The 18209-nt window shown below is 36.3% G+C and overlaps 1 protein-coding gene across 3 annotated transcripts in view; it reads right to left on the reverse strand.

The window, feature by feature from the left end:
* The window catches only part of TBC1D5 (TBC1 domain family member 5), a 310363-nt gene that overhangs the window by 117101 nt on the left and 175053 nt on the right, over nt 1-18209 (reverse strand). For all 3 annotated transcript variants that reach the window (XM_009288595.2, XM_009288593.2, XM_009288594.2), the window contains 3 exons: nt 17541-17591; nt 17384-17453; nt 11836-12008 (listed from right to left, as the gene is read on the reverse strand). In XM_009288595.2, coding sequence (XP_009286870.1) covers nt 11836-12008; nt 17384-17453; nt 17541-17591 — 294 coding nt within the window. The remainder of the gene's footprint in view (nt 1-11835; nt 12009-17383; nt 17454-17540; nt 17592-18209) is intronic.

The following is an 18209-nucleotide window of genomic DNA, read 5'->3' on the forward strand; positions in this document are numbered from 1 at the left end:
CCCGGACTCTCCGGCAGCGTATTTTTCATGCCTTTACTGAATTTCCATCTTGAGCAACCCTAGTAAGAATAAGCAATAAACCCATCCTGACTCCCGCACTGCCGTGAGGTCTTGTGCCTATTTCTGTGCTGAGGCACATTTAACGTAGGGCGTAGAGAGGCCTCTCTCTTGGCTCTAACTACGGACGGGCTAAGCAGCGGCGGAGGATAAACAGTGCTACAGTTGGAAAAACATCTTATGGAAGACGAAGACTCAGTTACGGTGGAGATACAGTGCAAACATGAAACACTCCCAAGGTTCCCCCAGAAGGACTACTTGAAGTAAGATTTAAATCAACGTCACCCATGGGGATTCACACAAAGATAGCCAACTGGAGGCACTGAAGAAGTAAATTATTTTATCAGAGAAGGAAAAATTAAAGGAAGGCAGTTCTCTAAATGCTAAAATTATTACAATATGCTAAACAAATATCTCCGCATTTGTAGTAAATACATATACATTGATACGCTCTGAATTAATGGTCAATTTAACATGCATGCTAAATTTTACGCAAAACAAGATTCTTAATTCACTTGGGTTAATAAACATAAAATTCTGATAATTACAGATACAATAATGTCATATGAGCACTTTAAACATATGCTGTGGGAATTAAATCCTGGCTATTCCTGCCCACTGAGGACCAGTTTTTAATCTTCGATGCATGATATGTAGTAATGGATTTTACGAGTTGACTTTTTTGAATTTGATGATCAGGTTAATGAAATTTATAATGATATTTTTCACACCAAGTTCAAAATAGTAGTTAACTCCTTGGCAGAGGAATTCAGATTGGACATGTAATGGATGTACCAGCAACTGCTGGTGTGAAAGGATTAATCATCATTTTAGACTTTTATTAAATTAGATAAAATGGGATAGGCATGAATCAGAATATATAACAATTAATCACTGGACTTTATTGAGTCTTTTAAAAATCTTACTTGCTCCTGAGTTGATAACTAATCTAGGCCATTCTGTACCAGTTTGACAAACTCTCCAGATAATGACTGTGACTAGAACATTAATAATACCGTCATTTAACAACAAAATATTTATTCTCTATGCAAATTAGTTTTTTTAACATTTGCAGATGCTAAAGGAAATACCCGTGTCTTAGTCACCCCAAAACCTTGTGATTCAGCTATTCTTTGCTGTTGAAATCTTTTGCTTTTATATATTTGCTTGTTTTTTGAAATTTAGGTGATGGATACGCCAGTGTGCACAGTTGACCAAAATTTTTGGTATATCCAACTAGCATTTAATGTAAATTGTTACAGATATACACTCAGGAATTGCTAGAAAATAAAAATTACTAAACTTTTGAAGTTTATTTATTGATCACCGAGAACCACCCCAGCTAAATTACCATAAACCTCAACATCACAACAACTACTAATCCAGCTAATAGGAATTAAGGGAGATGGAAGATACATAATAAGCATCTGGGGGATATGGAATTTATCCCATGAGTGCAGTAAAGAGCTCATAATTTAAGAGTGCCAAAACCCAAGTGCATCATGAAGGTCTTTCCTCACAAGTGACATTAATTGCATATCCCACAGATGCTTATTACATATTCTTTTTATACCTCCAAGAAGCAAAATATTCGTTTAAAGTTTAAAGGTTTAGTACTGCTTAAGCACAATGTAACACAGCTGTCTCATGATGTCACAGGGAGTATCAAAGGCTGCAGCAAAGAGTCATAATGTAAGAAATAGTTTAGACAGAAGATAAATCAAGGGATGCGTTTCGGCAGGAGAGTCCCAGAGCTCAGATGTACAGTAAAGCAGGATGCATAACTAAGTACTTTGGTTGGATATGGGATTGCACCATTAAAAAGGTTTTTCTGATTACGGTTACTGAAATAAGAAAAAGGAGAATTAAATCTATTTCAATTCTTTTAAACAGTTTTTCAATATACATAACATGTCAAACCGTTAATACTAATATATGAATTGCTAAGGTCAAAGATGCCATTATCTTTTCCACTGTTCAGTCTATACAAATATAAATGTGTCATCGTTAACGTTTCTAGATATTAAGCACATTGGTATGTTGCAAACTTTCTGTGGGAATTCTATTGCCTGATTATTCTTTTGTGATTTCTCTCACAGATAAGTAAGACAATGAGGAGAATTCTTTGATTCAAGATGTCCCATATACTTCTAGTTAACTGTATGTGCATTATTAAAAAAACCCAAAACCTGATATTGCCGATTTTGCATGTCATTCCCACATGTACCTGTTAGGAGAAATGGAATAAACCACAAGGCCCAAGCTTAAACTCCAACAGCTCACACAACATTATTGATGTAAGTTGTAAACAACTAAGGACTGTGTTTAGATGTTGTCTGGAATTTTGATTTAAGCACTGTAACGATATTTAATAACATACAACATATTACTGCTGCTACATTGCACACGTGGGTATGTGTATAGATTTTTCCACAGTATCAAAATATTTTTTACAAACTTCTCCACCTCTGCTAATAAAAATCTGGTAGCATTATTGGTAGGAGTAACAGCAATCAGAAGCAGGGGGAGTTTCATTATATTATATTTTATTACATTACATTATATTACAAACTTAAAGGACAGAAAATATGAAATTTCTTTTCTCTCTCCCCTCTCTCAATACCAAGAGCAAAATAAAATATATTGCTTGTGTGGCATTCGAAGATCACTGTATTGGACACTTTTTCAGACTTCAAGGACAAAACCATTTATATAAAGGTAATCAGAGAAAGCATGCTAACATGGTCCTGATTTTACATAAGGTGATAAGAAGTAAAGAAAAGCAGATCATGAAAAAATTACAGATGACAATGTAAAGGTCTATGAAAAGAGATGCTCTCTCGTGGACTTCCCAAGCTGATGTTATATTGGGTGATGCCGTTTTGCCTCTCTGAAATTTGGGAAGAATTACTGTCCTGTTGTCAATACATTCAACACTGAATAAGAAGGTCTAGGTGCATCCACTGCCTTCTTCCCTTATAAACAGTGATACCTGGAAATTCAAGGAAGTCATCAACGGCAGTTGATATCAGGCTGCAAATGGTATGTTAGGAGTGTTTTCAGAGGAAGAAAAAAGGCAGCACCCTTGGCTTTCTGTAAAAATTCAAGTGTGACTCATTCATTGATTTCAAAACATGTATTTGAAACCAGCTTCTACTCTTGTCTGCTTTTGTTCTTTTTCACTAGGCAATTCTATTTTGTGGTGCTGTGCACAGATTTTCTCTTCTTGCCAAAAAGTGTGGGGCCTTCATGCTAAGTTACATAACTTAACCCTTTAGGGCCTCGTGCTATCACATTCAGTACGAGGGGTGATGAAATATTCTCATTATTTTTTCAATATTAGTTTGGTAAAATAATTCCAGTTTTAGAAATGTTTCTCAAAATTCATTTCTCATTCTCTACCTAGACTAAAATATTGTGAATTCATACAATATGCAAAAGTTACACAAAATTGTGCACCCTAATTAACAGCACTACTTTTGAGCAACCTATTCCTGTGACCTGTGTTAATGGATTTTATTCTTCGGATATGGCTGGGTTTTTTTAATATTTCATAGGATACTTTGAAAAATTCTTGCTCAAAACCACATCAGAACCAGAAAAGATACTCAAGGCATGCACCTGTTTGGAACGATTTTTTTTTTATTGCTGAAGCTTCTACAACTCTAGCAAGATGTTGGAAAGAGGTTCACAAGGTCATGGAGAACTACTATCCAGCCCATTTTAAAAGTTAGGACAGTCAGTTTGTATTATTTTCAGGTCAGGACCTTTTCCTGTTGCACACACTTCCAGTGCCGCCGTCTATTTATCCAATTCGAGAACTCCCAATAAAACAACTGTCAGAGAAAACTCAGAACATATAATCCAAATTACATAGGTTGTCTGCAGAATTCCACACCTTTCCCCGCCCCCCCCCCCAACACTGACTTGGCTACCTGGTGAACTATTACTTTTGTGGGGAGAAAAAGCAAAAAGGAAGCATTCTTACCAATGCTGACACTATACTGCCTTTCATTTTCCCGATTAACTGCATTCTATTGGGCAACCAGACACCTTTAGAGAAAATGCAGACTGTCCATATTCCTATAGAATTACTATTTCGCTAATTTTCAACAACATTTTCATTAAGGATGAATTGTGGTTTCAGGATATAATTTTCTGCTAAAACTAAGGACTCAGATGAAAATGACCCTGGAGAGCTAGATGTTTGTCCTCCTAGGCCGAGGGAGACTCAGACTGAAGAATGTGCTATTCCTGAAGTTGACAGCCCACACCTTAAGGCAGTTCACTAACCATTGCTTTTTCTCGAACGCAAATCCTGTCATTCTGCTCCTCACCCATGAAAATCCAAAATGGCCTGGTTTGTTCTCACATGGAATAATAACGAAATATTAAAAACTTCTGAGTTTTTTATGAAATCGAACTCCTGTGCTTCCAACAGGCTTACGTTGTGCATTTAAGTATTTCATGCTTGTTTGTTTAAAGATTTCAAACAAAATTCTATCTGCACTACCCACTTGATCCCAGTTGTGTTTAAAGACAACAGTATAACTTTTAGATTTTATGATTTAGGCACTAAATTGTTTACTATCTCTTGCCATTGCTCTTCTTGAGGCTGCTCTTTGTATTCTAGCAGAGGTTCCTCTTCACGTGGCTCTTTTTTATGTGCAACGAGATGATACAAAAGAACCGAAAGATTCTCAGGGCAACCTTCTGTCTGTCTCAGTCTTCAGACTATCTTTCGATAGTCTTTTCGATAGGCTTTTATCTTAAGGACTGTTGACGGGATGATCTTTCCCTGCTGGATGGTGCACACGGTTCTCTTCATTACTTTATTATCATTTCTAAAGGTGTGTCTTCACAGGAAAATAAAGGGCGTGCTAGTGACATATGTTTGCATGCCCATACTAACTTGATTCAGATAGACCAGGTAAGAATAAGCAGTGAGGATGAAGCACTGGTTAACCAAAACATGAATTATCCACAGGCCTGGATTCTACGGGGAATGCTTTGGTTGCTAGCAAGTGCTTAAGTCCAAAGTGCTGTATTCTACCTACTCACATCATGTTAACATGGGCATGTTAGCAGTTTCATTTTTCAGGCATATGCTGAGATAATTGCCTTCTGCAACAGTTACTTGACCTACCTATTGCCTTTTCTGTACCAAATTCCAACATGAGTTTTCTAGACTAAGTTCTGTGTCATTGAAAGAAACAAAATGATACACTAAATTAAACAGTACTGGCTAACCTGAACAGCTGATATGATTTAAGTATAAAGAAAGCAAAGAAGAAGTAAATACTTGATATATGGCATCTTAAATTCCTTACTAGAGCAGAGCTTCTCCATTCATTGTTCAGCTTTTATAGTCAATAGCTATTGACTACAAATGTAAAAGGAAAAAAAAAGACAAAGCCTTCCAAACACCTGTATATATTCCTACTAAATTCATTACAGGTTTCAGAAGATATTTATTCTATTCAAATCCACTGGTCTCTAAGCCTACTTATGTTTAATGCCACCAGATGGTTTTTTTTTAAGGGTATGTGACAAAAGTCAAAATGGAAGCTTTCTTGCTTGTTTCTTTCCCAGATACAGATAATTCCCTGTACTTCATATGGGAAGCACATCACCTGCATCAAGGAGCAACATAATGACAAATCTGCATTCCATCCTCACAGCCATCCAGTACTACTCATTATCATCTCAGCACATAATTATGCGGCAGGAGAGTAAAACTCAGATGAACACTTTTGACACCTCAACCAATCCTTCATTCTGTTTATAGAGTGGGCTTTTACATTATGTATATGTTAAAATCTTAAGTCTAAGCTAAGACTAAAGTACTATTTGTGACAGTCGGGAAAAAGGATAAAATCGAAAGTTCATCATAATTTTCAACCTAATACACAACAAGAAGCAGCACAAAATGAAATATACATTTTTTTCAATCAACGAACCAGAAAGCTTTTTGGAGAAACTCAACAATGAGCAACTGAAATCTATCACTTAAGAACATGAAAGGGCGAATAGCCTCACTTCAAAACAGAAGAAAAGCAGCTTCTAGAGTTTAGTAGGATCTGCTTGCTGCCTGAAAGTAAGATACCTACCCTGATGCTTCAAGAATTGTCTGCATTTGTTTGCACAGAGCAAATCCTCTGAGTTAGTAAACCATTGCAATACAACTGGTATGTCAACAGTAGGTGAGGCAATGCCTCTCTCCATCAAAATATATTGTAGCTTTCTAAATTAGCTTCAGATGTGTTTTCTTCTGTCACCTAACTTTGAACTTACAGGTTTCTTCTTATAATACTTTTTTCACTATGCAAGATAGAATTCGTAGTAATGTCTTCAGATGTCTGAATCAGCCCCCAAAAGCTTTATCTAAAAACCCAGTAGACTGTATCTCTTCTTAATTTGTGGGACCAACAGTGGATGGTAACCTTTCTTAGAAAGGCCTGTTCATCTGGCATTAAATCCTTCACAAGCCCTCTACTGACAGACGAGCTAGGATTTATATTCCATTAAAATCTGCTTTATATGTAATACTTTGTTTAAGTCAAACAGAAAATAATTACTGGAAATCAACAGCAATACCAGTTACTACGTTCAGGATTAATTTGGTCCTGGACATTCAAATGAGAATTATTACTTTGTTCAGAAAGACTTTGTATTTGCTTAGTCTTAGCTACTGCTAGATACTCATTTATTTTAATAGCAAGGCCAGATTTTGGTGGTTCCCCTACTACATGCACAATAGCTCAAAGTTGCTTTCATTGTAATTGCTGTCCAACTAATTGATGACACTGGATTAAAAACTACAGAGGAACTGTAATTGGTTTGGACCATGCCATAAATTCTCTCTCTCATTTTTTTGGTGAAGTGTGAGAATCCAAAATAAACCCAGGCATCCTGGATGATCCGTAAAGTTCTCCTCAGCAAGACTGATCTTTGATCTACTTTTTATGGAGATCATGAAGATTTCTTACTCTGATGACTAGTGGGATATTTTTTTTTTTTTTTTCTGGATACAATGAATATGATTTCTGTTCCCATACTGCACAGGTAAAATCCTTTAAATTCTCCCTCCAGAGACCAATATGGTTATGGAAAAGAATACTGCCTGCTACCATAATGGCATGGGAGAGAAACTAAAACAGGTGGATGCCCCACAGCAGTGCTCATAGCAAAGCAACTAAGAATAGTAATAGTGGAGCAGCACATCTGCTGTTGACTTTGCTGTAACATAACCTTTCTAACGCTATCTTCAAATCTACACTCGTGCCCAGTTACCCTGTAACTTAGTTTGCATCCTTCTCTTTTTTTTTTTTCTTTGCTTCATGAGATAGGCTTCTTCCTGAAGTATAATTGTGGTATCAGCCTAAAGGGCTGAAACTGCCTCTCGAACTGCAGTAGGCAGTATGTCTATCTGATTGATCATCACAAAGCAGAGTGGCAGCGGGAGGCAAAGTCATCGGCACTGAATGTTCTAAGAAGGCCTTTTTTGTACTGAGATTAAGCTATCATGAAATATTTACGCTCACTTCTGCATGCGCTTTATTGTCTGTTGGATATGTGCTTAGAAAGAGTTTGCTTAACCAATATAATACTGCCATCAGTGTTATGATGCAGAAGCTAGTGAGTTTATGCCAACGGTTAATTTTTGTTCTTAAATAAAGCTTTTTACACTTATGCCTTGTCATTATCTTTGTGTGCATTATTTCTATACAACCGTATCATATATATTTACATGATCTGGCTGTACTTACTGCATGCAGTTCTATGAGAATTTCATTTGATGCAATATAATTCACTTTGAAACCCTCAGTACATAAAATAAAGTAGTAATAATGGTATTATGTGGGACTTTTCCAATTGATTCATCTTTTCAATGAAATGTAAAAGAAGTCCTCTACTACAAATTACTATAAATGGATGAAAATGTCCTAAAATACAGATACATGAAGAGCTTCCTCAAACTGTGTCCTTTCTCAAGCTGAGAGCACAACCTGCTTAATTTGCCACTGCAAACACTGGCCACTGCAGAAAGTGCAGAATGGTTTTGCAATAATTATTTTGTACTTTAACATGAATTAGATGTAAGGGTCAAGGAAATTAACACTAGAATACCATTTAATCTAGGGCATTAATCATTGTTAACTCATCTAATTTTACAATTAAACTGAATATTCAATCTGTCAACCCTTCAGAGTATCCAATCTTTTTGTTCAATCTTAGCATTTTTTTGTTTTTACTTAGAGAAAAGTTTATTATCAGGAAGCATGTCACTGAACTGTTAATGTAATCAATTCCTTTTAATTTTCAAACCATTCTGGTGCTTTACTTTACAAAGTACAAAACTAGATATGATTAGATAATTATTATAGTTTGGTTAGACTGTACGCAATTCGTGGTGCTACCAGGAACATGAAACAATGTTACTCTGCAAAACATTATCTTAGGGTCTAAAAACAAGCTAGAGACATGGCAAATAAAGAAGACTGAAGAACGATAAGGCACAAAGCCTTTATCTCTGTATTGCTGGTTCCATTTCGGCTGATATTAACAGCAGCTGAATAATTATCACAAGGATACGCAGCGGCTGACTGCAAGTGAATGAATGTGCGGTCTCACAAAATTTCCAGCTACAGAAGTTCCTGTGCTAAGGCTGCTGCTGTGTATGACACCAACCTGAATGGCCAGAGCACAGAAGTACGGCATAGCCAGGACCCTAGTACACCTCGCTATACCTAACAGGGTTCTGTTCCTGATCAGCAATGAGATGAGACAGCCAGGTAATGCAAAGTCTGTTCACCGATGCCCTCCAGGAGATAAAGAAATCCACTCCCTTGAGCTAAAACTTCACAAAATGTAAACTACCCAGAGAAAAGACTTCTGCTAAACTGGCAGCACCTCCCAGCATGCAGCCTGGCATACCAGGCTGAGGCTAATGACACCATGGTTTGCAGAGGACTAACTGATGAAGAAAAAATAGAGATTTTTCACATTGGTATGATAAACACTATAATGCGTATACTTTTCCACAAAACCAGCATACAACCTTTGCACTACTGGAAAGCAACCAAAATTAATGAGTCGTAGAAATGCCTGTTAAAGTTGGTCTTGTAAGCAGGTAAGCATAATTTCAAGAAGTGTGTAACCACATTTTATTTTGAAGGACAGTTTCTGAACATGGAAGTGTACAACAGACTAGGGTACCTGACCTCCCAGCAGAGCAAGTCTCCCTAGTGTTTGAAAAATAAAAGGACTATCTGTAAACATCAAAGGTTGAAATCAATCGTATGAAAATACAGAGAGTAAGTAAGAATTGTTTCTACCTTGCCCCAGGAGGTTATAGAAGGATGCAAAGTATAAAATACTGTATTTTTAAATAAGTAAATTGTATAACTTGTTCAGGCTAGGGGAGACTGCCAGTAAATACAAGCCTTTTGTGTTGATTCTTTTCACCAGGAACGCCGTTAATATCTTTTGAGGGAAGTTCCCAGTCTTCCTTCTACCATTTGTGTATTTTTTGAGTGATATCAAGGCTGACAGATGAGTATTTATTGTTGGCAAATCCAACAAACTTCAGCAAAACAATAAACTTCAACAAAAAGCTCACATTAATTCTGCGCTTGGGTTATGTTTAGCAATTATTAATAGCCTATTATGTTTAAGAAATGCTGTTTCTAGTTCAAGAAATGTTAAATACAGGAAAAGATCCAGCAGCTGAGACTGTCAGCTGGCTCACTACTGGAAATTACTATTCTGAAGAGTTCAGACATCATTAAAGGTGAGAATAATACAACACAGTCATGTTCCTTTCCCTTTCTTTTTCTCCTGTCCTCTGTATTAAATCAGAAATCAGAGAAGGATATGACCTCACAGGCAACCTACTTTCCTCTTCTGCCAATGCAGACTCATTCTGTATGATACTATCCATTTCTGAGAGCTTTTCAAAGCCTGTCTTTAAAATATTCTGATGGTTTTTCCTTTGTTAATTTTGATATATGATTTTACAGTCTAACAGCTCCCTGTTAGTAAGGTTTTCCTGATAGTCAGCCTGAAGCTCTCTCTCATAATTCATTCCCTTAACTGTAAATTTCTTTATTCAGATTCAGTTCTATTTATGCCACACCAGACTGCACCATTCTTCTGTTATTATAATGTTATGTTTTGAGCTAAAGTCTAATTTTTTCTTTCAATTATTTCTCTTACTGAAAGGCAAAATCTTATACTGAAGTGAATACCTACTGTACAAATTATTTTTGCCCCAAAATATGTTTGCAAATTTCTGAGGTTTATCTTATTTTATTTTCTGTGTGTTTTCAAAAGCCTTCATAAAAAAGAAACACTGTCTTTTTGTTTTCCTTGATACTTATACTGCCTACTTATTCATTACTACCCCTGAAGTTTATTAAGGATGCTTGCTTTCTCTTCCAGACTAGTGAAGATATTAAGACACAACTCTACACTATGCAAAAAATACTGTAATAGGACAATCTGTCCTCTTCATACTTTTAATACCTTGAGTTTACTTGGCTTATTCTTCCTCTCCCTGTAACCCATTCCTATCAAAACTATTTAAATAAGTTTTGTAGAATTACATTTATCTTCCTAATATATGTTATTTGTAAGTCTGGGACTACTACTTAGTCTTAGTTCAACTCTTCTCTTGAGGGTATGCTATGTCTCAGCATTTTTCCATTTTACTATAACATCAAATTAGACTTTAATGTTAAGTATTGCAGTTATGGCCTGACATTTACACAGTCACCTTTTCCCTCCCTTTATAAATTTTCTATTGAGTTGTTAAATGTAATTCACAGTTACACTTGGAAATTCATGCCTATAAATGAAACCTTTTTTTTTTATTTAAGGCAAAGCCAACCTTATTTTAAATCATTGCGAAAAGTAAAAAAAAAATTAAAAGCGTCATTTTTCTGTCACTGTAACTGCACATATAGCTTGCCAACTCTTTAAGGAATGATCAAAATGAATCAAATGTCCAGAATTCCAGATGATGAAGGCAAACTTCTTCCTCAAAACCACAGTCAATTCACAGTTACTCATGGTTCATCCAAGTTGCACGCTCTGTATTGACCGAGACTGACTATAGCAGCCATAACTGGTTTGGATGCAATGCTGTGCAAACACGTGGACAAGGCCACATCCAAAGTCGCACCTGGCCCAATAAGGCCCCCTGGAACGGGGGTGCACAATACACGACCAGCTGAATGGATCTAAGCCAGCTTAATGGAAAAAGGACTACCTGGGCTGACTCTTCATTATCTCCATGCCTTAATTTTTAACGTGCTCCACCACACCTGTGTTACCAGTATCCAAAACCCCATTATTGCAATAGGGGAAAGTTCACTGATACTGAATTGGTGATAAAATTAAGTAAATAAACCATTCAATGCTAATAATTTTCCCCTTCCCCCCTTCTTTGTGTCCTATTATCCCATGTCTTCTTACAGGAAAACCACAGGTAGAATATGTACTCGATTCAGTACGTACTCCATCACTGCAACTGGGAGTCTTTGTCAAGTTCTCTAATATGTAGCTGAGTGGACTTTATCTGCACTGGGAATGCCACTGTCACAAATACAACAGTGGGGTGTCATTTACTTGTTGCCAATTGAGTAAGTTCTAAGAGATAAACAGTACTTCTTTTCAGCCCCGTTCCTCTAATCCTAAATTTAACGAAAAAAAGTCCTAATATAATGAAATAAAAATAGAAGGAATTAAATTAAATAATGCTTTGCAAACACTTACAGTCCATAAATCTGTGGAGCAATTTCCAGACGGTTCAGATGCATGTACAGCTCAATATCATGTTTCTTCAGCAGATGATCCTGAATTTGGTTTACCTTCGCTACAATAGCAATAGATGGGCCTAAGTCCTGTGGCCTTGCAAATGGCATAGGTGTAATCATCATATCCTTCTCCTGCAGACACAGAAAACGGGGGAAAAAAAAGAACATCCCATGAAGCTTTACTGTCTAAAGGGATTGTCTACAAGAGATTTGTTTTGTTGTAATCATTGGCTTCCAAATAAACATAAAAATATTAATAACTCATTTCTTTTTCAGGAAAAGAGGAATCTCAAGTATCCCCTTCTGTGGAAGGTATTGTGGGATTCCCCTTCCCAGGCGTGCCAAGGTTCATTGCCTCATTCTGCACATCAATTTTTACGTGCGTGCTTTACTTTTCATGCTCTGACAAAGTGTTGACAGCTTTATTTTAGCTTTAATATCAGCAGACTGAGTCAGTCCAGAGCAAAGCAGATGAATGGTAACTTAGTAGAGAATATATGCCCTCAGAGGACAATAAATTGCATACCAAATAGGAAATAACTTATTTTCAAACAATCCTTTCTAAACAGGCTTCCCTTGCTCAGAAAATCTGGTGGCTGTACTTCAAAATCTACACAATTTTGATAAAGCATCAGAAAACTGTTAAAATAAAAAAGAAATAGAACAGTGAGATGAACCTGATGGTTAGAAGGTAGTTGGTTGGACCTAAAGGTTGTGCAAAACTATGTCACGATCTAGAACATGACACACACCAAGTGAAAACAGAGGAAGAAAACTACTGGAGTATTAGCATCCCTGAACCTGATACTGCTTTAAATTTGTTCTTCTTGCAAAAGAGTGAAGTACTATTGAAAAAGAGACAGAATGCTAGAAAGAAATGCAGCAAGTAATGAACCCCACTGAATAGGAAACATGTAAAAAGGAGGATGAGAAATAAAAAAGAACAAGTCAAACCTATCGAGAGAAAGATTGGGGAAAGGGAAATGGAGAATTAAGCTGCTAGGAACAATGTTAAAGTTATAAAAGAGGGAAAATTGGAACAGTAAGAAGACAAGATTTTGCAATGACTTTGCTGCAATCTGTCATCATGGCTCTCTGACCTGAAAGCTTCACTTTAAAAAATAGTTATTGTTTTTCTACCCTTTTGCTCGGTATATTGATAGAGAAGCATTATCAAGGTCAAAGGGTTAATACTTTCAGAAGACTTCATTACAGCTTAAACTGTTGAAAGACAAATTCACTTGGTTCAATACAGTGAAAAGCACATTATTTTTAACATTCAATAACAAAGAAAGTTTTTTTTGTTGTATAAACTATCCCCAAGGTTGTTTCCTATGATTATAGTCCCTCTTCAACTCCATTCTCTCTGTATCAGCATTTTAAGAGGAAGGAAGAGAAGTACCCATATTTCAGAGTCATTTACAACATGGTTTAACATTCAGCGAACATCTAATAATTTCTACAAAAAAGGCTATTTTTTATGTTGACCTCCTTTGCTTGAAATATTTTTTCTTAATTATTCAGTTTCTGTACTGCAGAAAATATTGTATGATGCTGAGAACTGATTTCAGGTAGAATGTTTCTATTTAAGGATCTGATAGATTATAAATTGTATCTTAAAATCTGCTTAATTGTTGCTTTGCTATGGCAATTGCAGCAAAGGGACTGATCTGTCTATTACAGTGCGGTGATTTTGCCATGCTATTGTGGTACCCAGACATACTCATTTACGATACCCTAACAAATCTCTTGACAAAAGCTCCCTCAGACTGTCAAATAAAGCTCACTGAAATGGCATCCTTTCATTCAAAATCTTTTCTGTTCTACCAAACAGAAATTTTAAATAAAACATCTAGCATATTACGGGCTAATAAGAAATGTTGCTACTTACTTAAATACTGAAGTTCTTCACAGCTGCAGGTACGTTGAGAAAGGATATTTCTCCTACCTCCTTTTTAAATTATTCTATTAACTTCTTTATTACCAAATCGGGCAGCCTTCTTTTCACCCTGATTTTTGTTTCTCCATTGTATGGCTATTTCTTATTGTTGTTTCAGACCCATTTCATTATTTTCTTGGTCATGCGCTAGAATGCAAAATACTGAAAAAGGGTATCCACTAATCTCCTTCTAATCTATATAGAAAAACACTCTTAAAGTATGATATGATAACATTGCCTTAACGTTAAATGCCAGTCTATAGTAATTTTTTGTATAAACATATCAATTCATTTTTGAAACTAATCATAAAAGTCTGTAACTGTACGTATTCATAGACTGTGCATGTTCCATCAGTTGGCACACATCTGGGGTATGAACTTTATTGTGGTTTATTCAAGTTGAGTTTAACTTCAGCTTGACTACTGCATCCACTCATAACCCTGATGACTCAAAAGATCTGTATTTTTACGCTTTTCTCGCTTGTAGGCATAGATTCTTGTATAGCAATCTCAACATTAGAATCTTTCTACTTAGTTGAACTTGTAGTATGAGAAGACTAGCTAGTTACCCAGATTAGCCTTTACATGATTAGTTGTCTGTGGGTTTAAAGCCATCTTTACAAAATTAGAATATAGACTCTTATAAACACTGGCTCAAGTGTCAAAAGATTCTGAATATCAAAACTAATGCAAGCTTCCTCTTACGGAGGAGTGCCAAAACTGGAGTTACTTGTCACTTGCAGCATTTGTGCACCTTGGCATAATGCAGCACTGACACATTGCTGACTGTCAGACTGACTATCAACATGGCTAAGTGCATCAAATAATATATGCTGGCTTGCCATTTTTAAAAGCATGAGATAAGTAAGTGGTATCCATCAAAATGCAGTTCATCAGCATCTCAGAAATTAACCCCATTGACAGAAATCTTCAAAGCATGACAGAATCTGTGGGGACGGCAGTTGCAATCAGTAATCAATGCCTTGACTGTCCATGCCTCCTGATTTGGTGTACTCCACCAAGCAGCTTAGCGGATGACTAGAGTGCATAGGACATGCCTGTTGTCTCCTCTCATGCAATTTAGTTGAGAAAACGACAATACGTTTAGTCAGTTGAAATTGCTCCAAAACATCACATCAGCTGGTGTGAAAGGAACAGCCCAAACAGAAAGATGCTCAAATAAACTAATACAACCAAGCCGCCAAAATGTTTAACTAGAAATGACTCACAATGCCTGTGCCTAAAGCACAGAAGCCAAGCGGACAGCATGATACTGTGCCCCTGACCATACTCACTATATATTAAGCTGCCTGATGAGACAAAACATCCATTTTCTTTCTGTGAGCTTCAAGTCTTGGAAAACATTTGAGTGCACGGGTTTAGTCATCTACTGCTAACACGAAATATAACTGATCAATCCCAAAGGGATGCGGTTCACAATAAAAAGACAAAAAGAGGGACAGCTCAGGGATGTGCTATGCTGTTCACAGGACAGCATCAGGTTCACCTCTAAGAACAGTTTAAATATGGATATCAGCGAAATGCAGCTGAAAAATTCAGATCAAGTATTAGGAACAGAGTCACCAAATCCTGCCACAAAACATTACCTACCACAACACGAACTGGAATGGCTGGCGGTCGATACTAATACAATTTATATATTCATGCATTTAGGAAACAAATGCTGCAGCAGTAAAGAGAGGCTAGGACATAGCACAAGTATAAACTGTGGACAGATTTCTCTCATTAACCACTAGGGAATGGAGTAGCTGGAGAATCTCCTCTAATGGCAATTGGGAGTAATGGAACCAACTGTTAGAGGCTATAAAATGTAACATGTCTCTCAGAGCACATGCTTTCATTGCTTGCTTTGTGAAGATTCAGACTTTATTACGTAGCTAACCCTCAAAGTCATGACTGTAAAAGGCATACGTACAAGAAAGGATTATTAAAGATTATGCATGTTTGCAAAGAACAAGAACAAACAACTAGATACTAATCCATGCGCTTTGCATTGTTAATTTTTTATGCCATGAAAGGACTGGAAAGGGCAACGTTAACTTTCACCTTCTACCCAAGCACTGCAAATCTGTAAGCAGACCTAGTTATTTCCCAGAATAAAATTCAACCTCAGACTTTACCACCTCTGTTACAGAAATTGGAACAAATACATTTGAATACACTGAATTCTGAAAAGCTACACTCAGAGAAACATGTCTCACAGCTTTGTTGTTGGAATAAAAGTGACTATGTAATAAGTTCATAAAATTTGTATCTCATACGCTTTATCCTTAGTTACTGAGAATTATGTAAAAACCCAAATCCAAATAGTAATTTATAACTGTAAATAGCTTAGGCCAAGATGCTCCATGCCTAATAAAATATACACACAGATACATTTAAACATTTAAAGAAAACAGAAGCTTTTATGTGAGTCTTGGGTGAACATCTTTCCTCAACAGACAGGCAAAACCACCTCTCAAACTAGTACTCCCTAATTACAGTTTGCAAATACAGGTTTTGGTGCACACATGTGGACATCCAAACCCAACCAAATTCTTATTAATTTTTTGTTAACTCTAGATACTCACGCCATGGTCTATGTGAAAAATGCTGAAGTGAATCAAGCTGGAACTAAGTTTGGAGGACAACTCTTTTAGGATATATTACACTGGAAGTCTTGGCAATACCTGTAATATGGCTATGTTTTGCTAGAGCCTTCTACATACACTCCATCCCACAAATAATTTTTCAGAATTAGAAAGAGAGAAATGTAAACAGGGAAAGAGACAGGAAAAAAGTATTCAAAGGAAATCTTGAGCAATTGACTGAGGGAATTGTCCCTCATGCCACGCATGAAAAACAGTTACAGGCAAGGACTAGATGGTCCCTAGAAGGTCACTGCAAAGAAGTGTTATGTAAAACTAAACTCAGAACACAGAAAAAGCTTTTCTATGAAAAGAAGCAACACACTAAATACAGTGGTGTCTGTATAGCTACAGAGGAGATACGAGGGCACGGACATTCCCTCTGTTTGAATACCCTGAGGTCAAGAAGAAAAAAAGTAAGGAAATGCAGTGATGAAGTCAGGGAAAGATGCACCCTGACCTTTGATGGACAGTCTATGATTAAAGTTTTGGTTTCACAGCAAATTGTTTATATTGTAAACAGTTGAAAACAATTCAAGCCTCAATACGTTAAACACTGCCTATATACATGTATTTAACATGATATTTGCACAGGTTTTGGGCATGTAGATGTGCTTATGACAGGCATTCTTCTGAATGCTACACAAGAACATCACTCATACATAGGAGAATCTGTGTTTGCACATTTGGCTTTTGATTACCAAGTGATCTTTCAACAGATAGGAACTCTCAACTGGAAGACTTTCCACAAGTGCTTATGACCAAATTCTGAAGAACCTCTAAAGAATATAAACTTGGTTGAATGTGCTTTAACCAAGTTGTTTAAGAGAAGATGCCTTATTAGCTTCAAATTACTTCAATCATATTAAAAATCAAATTAGCTTAAAAATACAATAAATACATTTTAAAGCAATATTTACCTTCTGACTGTCATGTTCAAAAGTTGAAAACCAATGTTCTGCAGTTTTCATAAGACGTGTGAACATTGCACTGAAGGGGAAAAACCCAGAAACTTGGCATTAATAGTGTATTACAAATAAAAGCAAATTAAATGTAAAGGAAGTTGTTAAAACTTACTAGGCATCATGTTCCAGATATTCAGGATTCAAAAGAACTTTCATTTCCTCGCTGAAAAAGGCAACAGTGAACAATCCAAATGTGAATGTTTATTTTTGGTCAGCGTTCTGCATGTACTATTATGTATTTATAAGCCAACTTTCATATAAAGTGCAAATGAGAAAACTAGCCTTTTTAATTAAAAAGAGCAACTCCATTGAACAAATGAAGTCTTTCCTTTTTATAAAGATCAAAAACAAATTAGCTGCCTTGTCTGCACTACAATGAAGTAACCATCTAATTATTCCAAATAACAAATTACTGAATGTCACAATGTATTATTTGAATATGCTTGATCTAGAATAATTGATTGCTGCACAATCTATCACTGTTTGTCCCAAACAAAAAAAATATGGTTACTGGTCAAATATGCAGTATCAAAACATTAATTTATTTTGGTTTAATAGCCTGTATTTTTATTGTACTTTAACAACAATTAATCAGTGACAGCACCTCTTTTCCATCTACTTTGGTGCTTAGCTCTACTTTTTCAGTGGGGATGGAACAGAATGCTGTGCATAACACATGGTTATTTTAAGTTAGCACTGAAGAGCATCTTCTAGGTAATTTCAGGATATCTAAGGACAGACATTGAATAAAAACACACACTTGTAAATAATCTCCATCCTT

Source organism: Aptenodytes forsteri, unplaced genomic scaffold (genome assembly GCF_000699145.1).
Source record: "Aptenodytes forsteri isolate BGI_AS27 unplaced genomic scaffold, ASM69914v1 Scaffold9, whole genome shotgun sequence".
Classification (NCBI taxonomy): domain Eukaryota; kingdom Metazoa; phylum Chordata; class Aves; order Sphenisciformes; family Spheniscidae; genus Aptenodytes; species Aptenodytes forsteri.